The 13,429-nt window shown below is 34.3% G+C and overlaps 1 protein-coding gene across 1 annotated transcript in view; it reads left to right on the top strand.

The window, feature by feature from the left end:
* Nucleotides 1-1,504: 1,504 nt before the first annotated feature.
* Nucleotides 1,505-13,429, top strand: part of LOC113226812 (aldehyde dehydrogenase X, mitochondrial-like) — a 20,639-nt gene continuing 8,714 nt past the window's right edge. Inside the window, exon 1 of the mRNA XM_026459576.1 lies at nt 1,505-1,549. Within this exon, the coding sequence (XP_026315361.1) occupies nt 1,520-1,549 (30 nt within the window). The 5' untranslated portion in view covers nt 1,505-1,519. The remainder of the gene's footprint in view (nt 1,550-13,429) is intronic.

The raw sequence follows: 13,429 nt of genomic DNA, 5'->3' as shown, positions 1-13,429 counted from the left end.
CTAGTGTCACATTTGTATAAATAACAATAATGTTTTGGGATTTTGTATCATATTTTTAACACTCGTGGATTGTATAAAGTGTCTAGCGTTAAATATAAGTATGTTTCTTCAGTCAGGCCCTCACTCGTGGTCACACGGTTTTTGGTAAACAAACTGCCGTCAATATATTCAAATCTTTAATAGTCTCTCTATTCATCTGGTGGAACTTGGTAGAGAGTGTAACTTGTTCAGACAATCTTGCTCGATATAAAACTGCATTGCACGGAGAAAAATGCCATTCACAACAATATACCGTCTTTATTTTTGCGTGATTTTTTTTAAATAAAAATATAAGTGCGCATTTAACCTCCATCTCATCTGATGAAAAGTGACGATGAGTTCGACGATGGAACATATACTACACCTAAATAATGCCTATTTAATCTTGCTTGAAAAGGTCCAAGTTATAGCGTTCAGGAAATAAGTCTGCTGCAGGCAGATGCCATAATAATATGCAATGCATTCCCATTTTAGTTTTTTTTTTTTTTTTCAATTTTAGTAGCACACAGTCAAGTACCTATTTATTAGCCACCTTACCTATTTCTGCCGCCAAGCAGTAATGTGAGCAAGGGCAAGGGTGCTGGTGTAATTTACAGGCACATGGGACTTGTTAACTTATGTCTCAGGGTGACGGGCGCAGTGGCAGTGCACCACAGATATTTATGATTTAAAGCTTTGAGTGGCACTGCAATTGCTATGGACAGGCGTGTCGCTTACCATCAGGTCCAGGACATGTTCGTCGCGTCACATGGTATCATAAAAAAACTCGTTTCAGTCTGCACTCAATTGGCAGAGCTGTAGCCACGTCGAAGCAACAGTCGGTAGTTCGAGGCCGGTGGAAAACGAGTGGAAGGAATTTTTCTTTATGTTTGTTCGTTCTTTGTATAAATAATAATAACAAAACATTGAGTAGGTAGACCCAACTACAGTAAGTAGCGCATGTTTTGTAAAATTTACTTACGGCTCTCTTTGGTATTTTATACCCATATAATCTTAGCGTCACAAATATCAGTTTTTTTAAGAAGTACACAGATCGTTATTTATTGTTTCGTTACTTTCTTAAACTACAACCAACCATTATTGTATGTTTAATACAATTTGTACGATGCATGATCTTAACGCTGCCGGTATAAATGCCGGGCGAAATCATGCACAGAAATATCAGCCTTGCCACTAATGCTTTTAAGGCCAAATTTTCGAGCGCAATTTATACATTTAAACTTAACTTTATTCAATTGTACGCGCGATAATAATACGCACAAGCGAGTTGTTTGTTTAGCGGGACACGCTCAAATGGATTTTGAGTTTTATGTGTAGAAATATAACATTCAATGTAAGTTATTGATAATCAACGTATAGGGGCATTGGATGGCTGTAAATGATGGAGTACAAAAGAACGATAGAATGAAATTGAATCACTTTGCGGGTGACCGTGGTGGGTGACACACGTTTCTATCAACAGTCAAAAACCACATACAATATGGTGAAAGTTGATATCAAATACACAAAGGTACGTCTTTTTCATTTAAATATACCTTTGTAAAATATCATAGAGGACCTGTTATGCCATCGGTACTAAAGGAAATTGCTTATCCCTTTGTAAAATGGATCACGTCTTATTATTATGCAATGTGATAAAAATCTTAATTGAAAATTTACCGTATTTACATAGCGTTCAAAATAACACTTTCAAAATAAGACTGTTAGTACGGCTTATCTTGTAGGCAAGTTTTTTGTGTGTTATTTACCAAAATACTTATATGGTTTTTAGGTTTTCGCCCATGTAAAGGGCCCGAAACATTGGTTGGTTTGAATATACGCGATTTACGACTATATCTCAACGACCGAAATACTTTTATGTTATTAAACTAATCATAGAAATTTGCTCATAAGTAACAAATATTGTTTTGTCATACATACTTGGCTAAATAACGTGTTTCAAGTAACTAATTTGAGTGTTATCTTTATTAAGATAGTAACGAACGTGTTTTTGTTTTTTAATATTTAAACCAGTAAAGAATAATTTTTTAAATCTATAGAAAATCTAGAAGTATCGAGTTCTAAGGTTTTCGCGATTGTTTCTGTTAGATATTTCTTTCGCGTATATTTGCTTTTCAAACAAACCAACGTTCCTTGCACTTTACAGGTCCCATGGTCAGTCCAGTCAAGTTAGTCGTGATCATGGAACCTGTAAAGGACCCAAAACGTAGGCTTGTTTGAAAACACAAATATACGCGATTTAGATAAAAACAAATTTTTTTCATTTCCTAAATCTTAACGACCTCCGTGATCGAGTGATTTGTTCACCGGGTTTCTTGGTGTCGCCATCTCTGAGGTCCTGAGTTCGACTCCCGACAGAGTTAATGTAGAAACTAACTTTTCTATATTGTCTCGAGTCTGAGGGTCGTATTCTAAAACTCATCAAATCACTCTAATACTCATATGATTCAAAGCACTAGAAATCATACTCAAGTCCTTGCCATTAGGGTCGTATTGCATCATAAGGCTTGAAATCATGCTCAAGTCTGCTCAAATCCTGACTTGAGCATTGAGTAGAGTTCTGGAATACGACGTTTCTGTTTGTGTGTGTGTTTCTGGTATCATCGTTGTTTCCGATTTCCATAACACAACGGCTTTAGTTACTTTGGGAACAGAGCAACGTATGGGATGTTGACTACCTTTAATTATCCTTAGTAGTTATGTAAATTAATTAATGATAAATAAATCTAGAAGAATTACTTGTAAATAGAAATGTTCACTAATTGTGAGACTACAAAGGGACTGGAATGGAACAAAATGATAAGTACTGTTAACTCTTGGAAATCGTATATTGTTCATTTGAGTGCTCATTGTTTGTTCACAAAACATTGATTGTGATCGAAGGAGTCTAGCACAAACTCTCTCAAAACTCTCGTTATTTATCATGCACTTGCATTGGTACTTGTATTGTGAAGACTTGTTGTGTTGAATGAATAAATGACTATGACCATGAACATGATCCTCCGCTATACAAAATAGGCTATTGTGACGATCTGCCATATATTCGCACAAAGGAGACCTGAACATTCCAAAAATAGACCACAATGACCTTTATGATTTTTGTACTCAGGGCGTCACACGGTATTTGGGATACGAAGAGAACATTTTTTAAATATTGTAGATAGGATATTTTGCTTAAAGGAGACATTATTAACCGATTTCAAAAAAGGAAGAGGACATGAGACTTGTCAACTTGTGTCTAAGGGTGCCGGGCGCAGTGGCAGTGCCTCTCAGATCTTTGCGATTTAAAGCTTGTTAACGACTTGTTCGTCCCGTCACTTGATATTATAAAAAAATACGTTCCACTGTCGGGCAGGGGTCTCCTGTCAAGCGAGGATTTAGGCCATAGTCCGCCACACTGCGCTGGCGGAATGCGGGTTGGGGGTTGTGAATCTTCTTCGACGTGTAGGTATCTTCACGATGTCTTCCTTCACCGAAAAGCTCATGGTTAATAATTTCGCACATAAATTCCAAGAAAGACAGAGGTGCTAGCCCGGAACCTACGACCCCTGCTTGAGAGGGGGTATATCCAAACCATTAGGCTACCACGGCTACAATATTATAAAATGGTTAAATATAGTTGAAAAATTGTTTAAAACTCATTGACTTACAAATATAAACAATTTCCCAAAAGCCATTTCTTTAGTTTACCACATAATAGTTGTATCGGCAATATTTTCAAATTATTTGCACTTTTATTGAATATTTTAATACCTTAATATGTCTTCGGACAACAGTCTAGTTCTAGATTGTCAGGTTTCCTTGAATTTATTGATATTGCCTTACCTCAACAGATCTGGGTCTTCACATTGCTTAAATATTCGTAGGGTAGGGAATAGAGCAAAGTAGTTCGACCACAGAGCGTATATAGTATTTATTTTTGTGAGTGTTTTTACTATATGGAGTTCTTAGGTTTTCACCATTGTTACACATAGGAAATAAGACCATTTTTTTTGGATCTATGTAAATAAGTATTTTTTTATAAAACAAACCAACGTTTTGGGCTCTTTATAGGTCCCATGGTCCCGCATGTTATACGCTATTTCGATCCGAAACGCGATTTAGACCCTAAAAAATATTTTCATTTTGTATGTTTTGGTTGTGTTATAATTTTTGCTATGATAAATAAGATCTGTTTCACAGTTTTTCTATAGTATTGCTGACGAAAATGTGGCTGCATATAGTAACAGCATGTTATTTTATAGTCGTAACTATTATCTTAACGGATTTGAAACATTGTCGCGGAGCACAAATTTAATAATATTTGATTTTTAATTCGGAACTTAATCACGTATAAAACATATGTTTATACTTTTTTTCTCCGTGATTAAGTCCTGAAATAAAAATCAAATAATGTGTGAAAATCGTGAAAGTTTAAATCAAACAATTTTAATAATTCTATGCTTAGAATAATAACGCATAGAATGATAGTTTCATAAAAAACGAACTGTCACAAGTGAGGCAAAAATCAAATTCATGTAAGCGTAAGCAACTTGTATTTACGCTCGTCGGCACGCACACAAATATACAAATAATGATGCCATGGAATAACATTTCCCTCAAAAGTGGGGAAATTGTATCTTGCTTAACTCATCGTTAAGTTAGAGGTGCCTACAGATTTGCTCCATTTTGTCGATCGTTACTGTCGATCAGGTACCTACAGATATGCTCGATTTTGTCGATCGTTACTGTTGATCGACAACGTCAAGTGACAGGAATTTTCAAAAATTTATTTTGGTAATCCTTATGGAAATGGCATTTATATCTGAATACACGAAGGCGGACACGACTTTTCTCATTTCTAAATCCAAGATGGCGGACACGTCTTTTCGAATAAATGCAATATGGGAATCGTTTTCGAGGTATTCGAGGTGCTCATCACGAATATGGCATTTATTTCTAAGTCCAAGATGGCGGACACGACTTTTGAAATAAATGCAATATGGGTATCATTTTCGAGGTATTTAGGGGTGCTCATTACGAATATGGCACTCATTTCTAAATCTAAGATGGCGGGCACGATTTTTCGTATAATGGCAAGTTGGGGATCGTTTTCGAGGTATTTGGGGGTGCTCATTAGGAATATAGCACTTATTTCTAAATCCAAGATGGCGGACATGACTTTTCAAATAATAGCAGTTTGGGTGTCGTTTTCGATGTATTTGGGGGTGCTCATTAAGAATATGGCACTAATTTCTAAATCCAAGATGGCGGGCACGATTTTTCAAATAATGGCAAGTTGGGTGTCGTTTTCAAGGTATTAGGGGCTGCTCATTCCGAATATAGCACATATTTCTAAATCCAAGATGGCCAAGAATTAAAAGAAGAAGAATTAGAAGTCTTGTTCCCCATCTTGTATTCAGATATACATGCCATTTCCTTATGGTTTACCAAAAATACATTTTTGAAAATTGTTGTCAACCATCTTGGATTTAGAAATTGATGCTACATTCGTAATAAGCACTCTAAAACTCCTCGAAAACGTCTATAATTCTCAATCGTTACTGTCGATCGACAATGTCGAGCAAATCTGTAGGCACCTTATTAAATACTACCCAATTCTTATTTAACTCTTATATGAACAAAAACCTACAAGCGAGTTTAAGTGCGACTATCGAATTTGAATATATAAATAGCCTGATATTATCTGTGGGTATGTTTATATGAATAGTACACGATAACAATTAAGAACCTGAACCTGAAAGTTATTTGTACACGATTTTGGAGAACTGACGATGACTTTTTAGTTAGTGTTAGTTTCCTGAAATAATTTTAGTTAAGAACTTTTGAGTCTGGGCAAGACATTTTTTTTAAATAAGTGTATGATGAACAAGAATAATGATTTTTTTAATGAAGGCAAACACTAAATATATTTCGTAAAAGTAGCTAACGTATATTCCCTACAATGTTGTTGCGGCGGTGTACATTTGTAGAAATTTTGCAACCGTCGCGATATTGCCTATTCTCAAAAAATTACGTAATATAATTATTTTGAAACAGAATAGCAAAATGGGGAGAAAAAACCCGTTACTTTGGAACATTTTAGTATCTTGTTGCAACGAAATTAATTTTCTGTTTTAGTGAATATTTACATAAAAATACAAGTTGAAACGCGTTACTTCCTTGTGGAATGTGATGTTAGTGTCTATTTTATATTTGTCTGATCTATTTTTAAACCCAATTACCGCACATTTCGTCATTTTTAGCAAAAATTTTTGAGCTGCTCGCGGTGCAACTTGACCTTGAGCACTGACAGCCCGCTCGCTCGTGTAAGCCCATGTCCTACAATTTGCCTCACTTAGCGTGTGCGGGCTAGGTTTCTATGCGTTATTATTCTAAGATTCTATGTAGGTAATACTGCGTATGTAACACAACTATTCGCTTAACAGGATTGCAACATTGTTGCGAAGCACAATTTTAATAATACTATGTGTTATAGCAATAAATCCACATGAGTAAGTGTTTTACAAATCCATGACATATTTAATTATTTCTATTATCTACATAATTGTACTGACTGATAAAAATGTACTCACTGTACTTCCCAATATAGTGGAAAACCGTTATTGCGGATCAATTCCAAGGTAAAGCGCAAAATACGAGTAACCCGAATAAGCAACTTTTAAATAATGACCTACAATAATTATGTAATGACGACTTGGTGTGGACGTCTATTATTTTTATTTATTAATAATAAGATACACATTTCTACCACCAAGCAGTAATGTGAGCATTACTGCATTCTGGTTTTGAAGGGTAAGGGTGCTGGTGAAATTACAGGCTCATGGGACTTGTCAACTTACGTCCACGGCGACGGGTACTGTGGCAGTGCCCCTCAGGTCTTTGCGATTTAAAGCGCTGAGTGGCACTACTATGGACAGGCGTGTCGCTTACCGCCAGGCACACGAATTGTTCGTCCCGTGACTTGGTGTCATAAAAAACATACCCTGGCCAATTTATGCAGTAAGTAAATACTGTTCCAAATTCGATTTATTAAAAATAAGATGACAGTGACAAAACAATTTTGTCTTATTATCTCGGAAACTACTGGAGATAGGAAAGAATGTTCAATCATAAATGTCGTAGAGGGTGATAAGATTGGAATTGAATAAAAATAAAATATTAAGCTGTCTGTCTTGTTTGTTGTTGTTTTTTTTTTTCATTCTTTCCGTAAAGGAATAGGTGAAAGTTCGAAACCGTACAGCCAAGTCTTGAATTTTTCTTTTCTTTTTATTTATATAAGCATACGCCAAATCTTTAGTCCATTATTTATTTTATAGGCATTAAGCTTCGTCTTCGGTGGGTCATCATATTAAAAGATATCAAAATGGAGATTCAAAATGCCGGTCGCAATAAAATTGCTGCGGCTGCTAAAAATTAACAATTGAAAACACAAAAAATTCAGTTTCTTAGTTATTATCCTAGGCCAAAAACTACTCGTGAATTCGTAAATTTTTCGAAATTATAGACGTATAGGCCTTTTTTGGCTGGCCTGGCGAACCCGACAATGAGTCTTAGACCAAATCCGCCTCTAGGGCTTGTCTAAGTAAATGTTTACTTCGATATTTATGTTATGGATATAATTTATTCATTCTTTCTCTCGAATAATAAATACCTATCTGCAATATTAAAAATAACAGTATCCCATTTAACCCGTCTCCAGCGTAACGAAATGGTAACGAATTAATGCTCTGTGGGCCGCAACCAGATTTGTTACAAACTGTCAGGTTTCTTTTTATGATACTATGAGACGTGACCAACGTGTTATACAAAAGAAAACATATTAAGTTGACAAGTCCCATGTGCCTGTAATTTCACCAGCACCCTTACGCTTCAAAACCAGAAAGCAGTATTGCTAACATTACTACTTAAAATATGTAAGGTGGCAGTACTTCTCTGGACGAACTCTTTCACAAGGAGCTCTACTGCTCCTTAATTATAATATAATTTTTTAAACATTGTACTTTTCTTCGTTTACATAGCGTTTAAATTTAAACAAATTGCAGACTATATAGCTTTATCTGTGGCGAAGTGTACCAAGAGATTATCAGCACGATTGAATTCAAGCAAGGTCACATACAATCAGAAATATGTATAGACAGTATATTTGCATAATATTATGCAACATTTGCGAACGGAATTTTTAAATAAAAAAAGTAGAAAATCAAAAAATCACTAATATATTATTTTTTCAATCAATAATTTATTGTATTCAATGTCATGGTGTTTTTACTGCCATTAGATCACAATAATGATAGTAAGTAGTACGTGGTGGTAAGCTACACGCCTGTCCATGACAGTTGTAGTGCCGCTGAGACCTGTAAATCGCAAAGATTTGAGGGACACTCGTCACATGATGACTTGAGACATAGTTAACAAGCCCCATGTGCCTGTAATTTCACCAGCACCCTTCAAAATCGGAACGCAGTAATGAGTACGTACATTAATCAATGTTTTGCCATAGAGAAGCTGAGTCGATCTGTGGCTCTGTCGGTAAGAGTGGCAATCACGACGAGACCTGTTCGAATAGAGTCGAATCGAAAGAATTTTTCTTTGTATTTGTTATCAAAAATAGTTATATTTTTACTTACCATTACAAACCATTTCTTCTGGAATACATTACAGTAGTAGTAGTAAGTGCTAGTTACAGGTGTACAAATACAAAAATTCTTTATTATACACCAAAAAAGGAAACAAATACAATACAATAAATTAAAAATAAGCGGTGCTACAGTGGGCGGTCTTATCGCTTTAAGCGATTTCTGCCAGACAACCTTTGGATGGAAGTAATTATATAACTGACATGAAAAAGACGGAGGTGTATGAAGAATTATTATTATGGGTGTGTAATGAAAGATATAACAACAAATAATCTATTTTAACTTGGTATAACAACATTTGATGCAATTTGTAAGGATATAATCACTCATTGAATATAATCAACTACTTACTAACTAACTAACTGCCTCTGTGGCCGAACGGTTACCACGCCGGACTGCCACGCGGAGGTCCCAGGTTCGATTCCCGGGTCGGGAGAAATATTTGTATGGCCTACATTTATTTCTCTCGTGAGTTTGGGTGTAATTTGTGGTTGTCTATGTATGTGTCCATGGCACCCGCGACACAGAGTTTCCCTAGTGCGGGGCTATGTTGAGTGTGTGCGTGTGTGCGTTATTATAATCAATAAGAGCTTTCCTTATAATAACTAACGTAATCGATTTTACCGAAATTGAATTATTAACACATCTGGAATCAGCGAAACAAGATCTACAACCCCCTATAAGCGGTTTTTATAATACTTTAGTTTCAGTTTTATTGTTATAAGCAAATTCAGCGCAAGTGACTCTTATCTAAGAAAAACACTTTAGGTGTCAATATCTCGAAAGTTCCCAAAAAGCAAATGCGTTAGTTATGTCAAGAAGGGCAGTATAACAACAAAAGGCATGTGCATAATAATGCAATGTGTATAATAAAACTTCAGTATAACATTAGATATAAGGATGATAATTAACTAATGGTATAAGTATTACTAATATAATGTATTAAATAATATAACACATTATTTCGTTTCACAAATAGTTGAAACGCCTAAGTGAATAAATTAGCAAATGAAAGTATGAAGAATGTTTAATTGTTTAGTTTTCACCATTGACATGGTTTTCACACTAAAAATGGAATTTCTCATTGAAATACCTACTGATTTCGCATCGAAATTAGTATCGGCGCTTCTCGCTCGCTCGGCTCGCGCACCATTATGGTGCTTTAATGGCGCTCGTACTGCAACTAAAAAATACGGGTCATATTTACAATACATTATTCTTAGAAAATGTTATATCTGAAATATTTATATAAAATGTACATTATGCCATCGGTATATTAGTTTGAAAGTTGTTATAGTCGCCTTACTTTTTCAAACTCGTATCTTAAAGCACAAAGTAACTGAAATGCAAAAAGTGCATTGTATTACAAATTTTGCAGACTGATTTCATATCACATTTTACTGGCTTTGATCTATTCTTAAAGTAATGCATCCCAATTAACACCTTTGATAAGAAATTTAAAATAAATAGAAACTTTTGCCATCTCCTGAATAACCGCTAGCGGGTGCGGTTTGTAAGATATAACAATAAATGACACATTTTTGGTCAATATAACGCTCAATGGATATAATTAATTTATAGTATACAGACATTTGACATATTCTTGCACGATATAAAGGTCATTGGGTATAATAGACGAATGATATAACGATGCCTTACTTTTTCAAACACGTATCTTATAAAGAGTGCTACCGCTAGCGGGTGCGGTTTGTAAGATATAACAATACAGATAAAAAATATAGAACAAAATACAATAAAGTAATTCCAGGATTTTAGAGGGAGGTATTATCCACTCTACGTGTATTAGTTCCTTGAACTTTATGTAAACATACCAACCCTATTCCGACTTCTAGCTTGATGTATTTTGTTGCTAATATACGACAATTACTGAAAAATGTAAATTAGGCGTACCTGACTATAAAGAATATTTTAATAACCCTACCTCTACAAATCTACCTACTCAGCGTAAATACGTACGTACGTAAACATAAACGTAAATAACGCATTTAATAACAAGATTCAAAATAAAATTAATAAATTATATATTATAATAAATTAATAAACAAATAAACCTGTCCAAGCGTAGATAAAAGTAAAATAACGACGGATTTTCCATTTCTTCAACCAATTTCAACAGATAAAAAATTATATTTTTCTTTGCGGAACATTACATAACATCTACCTATTAGGCTAGACACTAATTCCGTTACAAAATTTGGAAGGCAACCGATCCATACACAATTACTGTATGGTATATATAATTTTGCAATGTGTGTACGAATATAGCAACAATGTTCCAGGGATGAACGGGGAAATTGTTTCTTAGCAAGATACAGCAACAATGCAATTGAATTACAAAATCATCGTCAAATTCCACATTCACTGCCAGAATGTATGTACTCAATGCCACCCGTATCTCAACGGAGTTTTGTTATTCCAAATGGAAATGGATGTTACGTATGTCAAACACATAGGTATGTGTATGATGTATACCGGAATCTGGAATGGATACTCCGAAAAGTAATTCCGTGACGGAGTTCCGACCGTATGGGCTGGCTTGGGTTGGTTAGAAAAACCTTTATGTTCATGCAAGATAGAAAACATAGATACAAAAAAAAGGGGAGATATGGTATGGGGGGTGGTTCGTGTCGCCTCGATATGGTCAAAATGACCATATCGAGGTGACACGCCTACAAACATCGCCACAGTGACATGGCGATCGTTGTACATACATGATCTCTCGTAAAACGTGAAAATGCGAAGTTGTAGCGATACACCTTGTAAAAATTGGAGTGAAAACAAAAATTTATTTCACCGGCTATTTGCATTTTCAGTTACTATTTCTATTATTATTCAATGTTTTCTTTTTGTCTCCATAGAAATTTCTAGACTCAAATATAGTGATATTCATTTACGAAGACTGATGATTATCGAGGATAAATTTTTACTGAAATGTTTGAATTTCTTACTATGATTTTTGTAATTAAAGTCCCTAAAATATCGAAGCGAAAAGAAATCAATTTAACTTGAATGTTAAATTGATTTCTTTTATTTTATTATTATTATTATTAAACATTTTATTTCGAGTAACTTTAACAAAACTCATATTTCGGATAACCGTTTCAATTTCATGTCAATTTGGATGTTTGCTATTGCTTGAAGAAAAATTTATGTGTTTTAGATATTTAAATTCCATTATACTCGTAGATTAAGCATAGAATATTTTTAATTTTTAAGTTTTTCCAATGAGTTCAAAATAAAAGAAGGTTGGATTGAAGCTGCGGGAAAATCGAAAGATTGGTTTTCTTATTACTATTTCTGACTTTGTTTCAATTTCCATAGCAAATGCATTTAAAAAATACATAAAATATTTAATAATAATTGTTAATAATTTGCTTTATTTTACTTGTGCATGCAAAATAAATTAGAAACAATTATAGAAAACTACATAAATCCTTCATAAAAAAACAACATAATTTAATTTATTAAATTCGTTGATGGTTCGAGTTTACTCTTGACAGTGACAGCTTTACCAACCCGTGGTAACGTATAATGGAAAATTGACACTGGCGACAGTCGCCATATTTTTTATATTATTCTTATAAAACTGACACTGGTCCAAGCCTAGTGGCCGCCATTAAGAAAATAATAATAATTTGTATTAATGTATTAATTTAATAATACATCAGTACCATTGTAGATATAGTATGAAAAATGGAATATTTTTTATAGCGTCATTACATATCTCCCCTTTTTTTCTATATCTATGATAGGAAACTACGTTGCGAGTTTCCTTTCTTGCCGGCTTATTAAGATTCCATGTGGATAATTACAGGCACATAAACTTGTCAACTTATGTCTCAGGACGACAGGCGCAGTGGCAGTGCCCCTCAGATCTTTCCGATTTAAAGCTCTGAGTGGCACTGCAACTGTTATGGACAGGCGTGTAGCTCACTATCAGGCGCTCGACTTGTTCGTCCCGTCACTTGATAATATAAAAAAGGTAGTGATTCCCAAGGCTTCAACAATAGATCATTTTCTGACTCAAATCCAATAAATGAATAATTAATTTCCACAAGAACAGTTTTATCACAAAGGTATATTATAAAACACCTACATATATTATTTTATCTTGTTCACGTAAACACTTCGATAACTATTGTAATAACAATTAAGAGTTTAATAAAGATAAAATCCTCCAAGTTTTGAAAGTGGTGTAGGCACCAAGGACCTTAAAAGGTTAGGTACCTATCTGTATAAGTGTTTCGGTACACGTAAAATGGAACACAAAATGCATACCTAATAAGGTTGTTGGTTGTTTGAATTGTTAATATACTGATAAAACTTTTTCCTACTGGTAAACGAAAAAAAGAAATAGTTTTTTTGTAAAAAAATAAAATTTTTGACACCAAAAGTTACGTACAAAGTCAAAGTCATATAATCATTTATTCCAAAGGTCAAATTCTTACACTTGAAAACGTCATTTTTAAGCTACTGCTCGTTCACTGTGCCAACTTCACTGAGAAGAACGAGCAAGAGACTCTAGGGATTGCTCTTTTCAAATAATCTTAAAAGCCATACACTTTAAACCAAATATGCATGGAATCTAAACTCATGATGTTTTTCTATACATCTTTATTTAACACGTAGTCTACAATTTTGTAATATGACTTTTTAATTAAAATACTTTTAATGTAAGTTTTCAACTTAGGAAATGGTAATCTTAATAATAGGGGTTAAAGTATGAAATT

Source organism: Hyposmocoma kahamanoa, unplaced genomic scaffold, assembly GCF_003589595.1.
Source record: "Hyposmocoma kahamanoa isolate Upper Pololo Valley unplaced genomic scaffold, ASM358959v1 202, whole genome shotgun sequence".
Lineage (NCBI taxonomy): Eukaryota > Metazoa > Arthropoda > Insecta > Lepidoptera > Cosmopterigidae > Hyposmocoma > Hyposmocoma kahamanoa.
The sequence above is the reverse complement of the archived record's forward strand: the minus strand, read 5'-3'. Positions and strand labels throughout refer to the sequence as shown.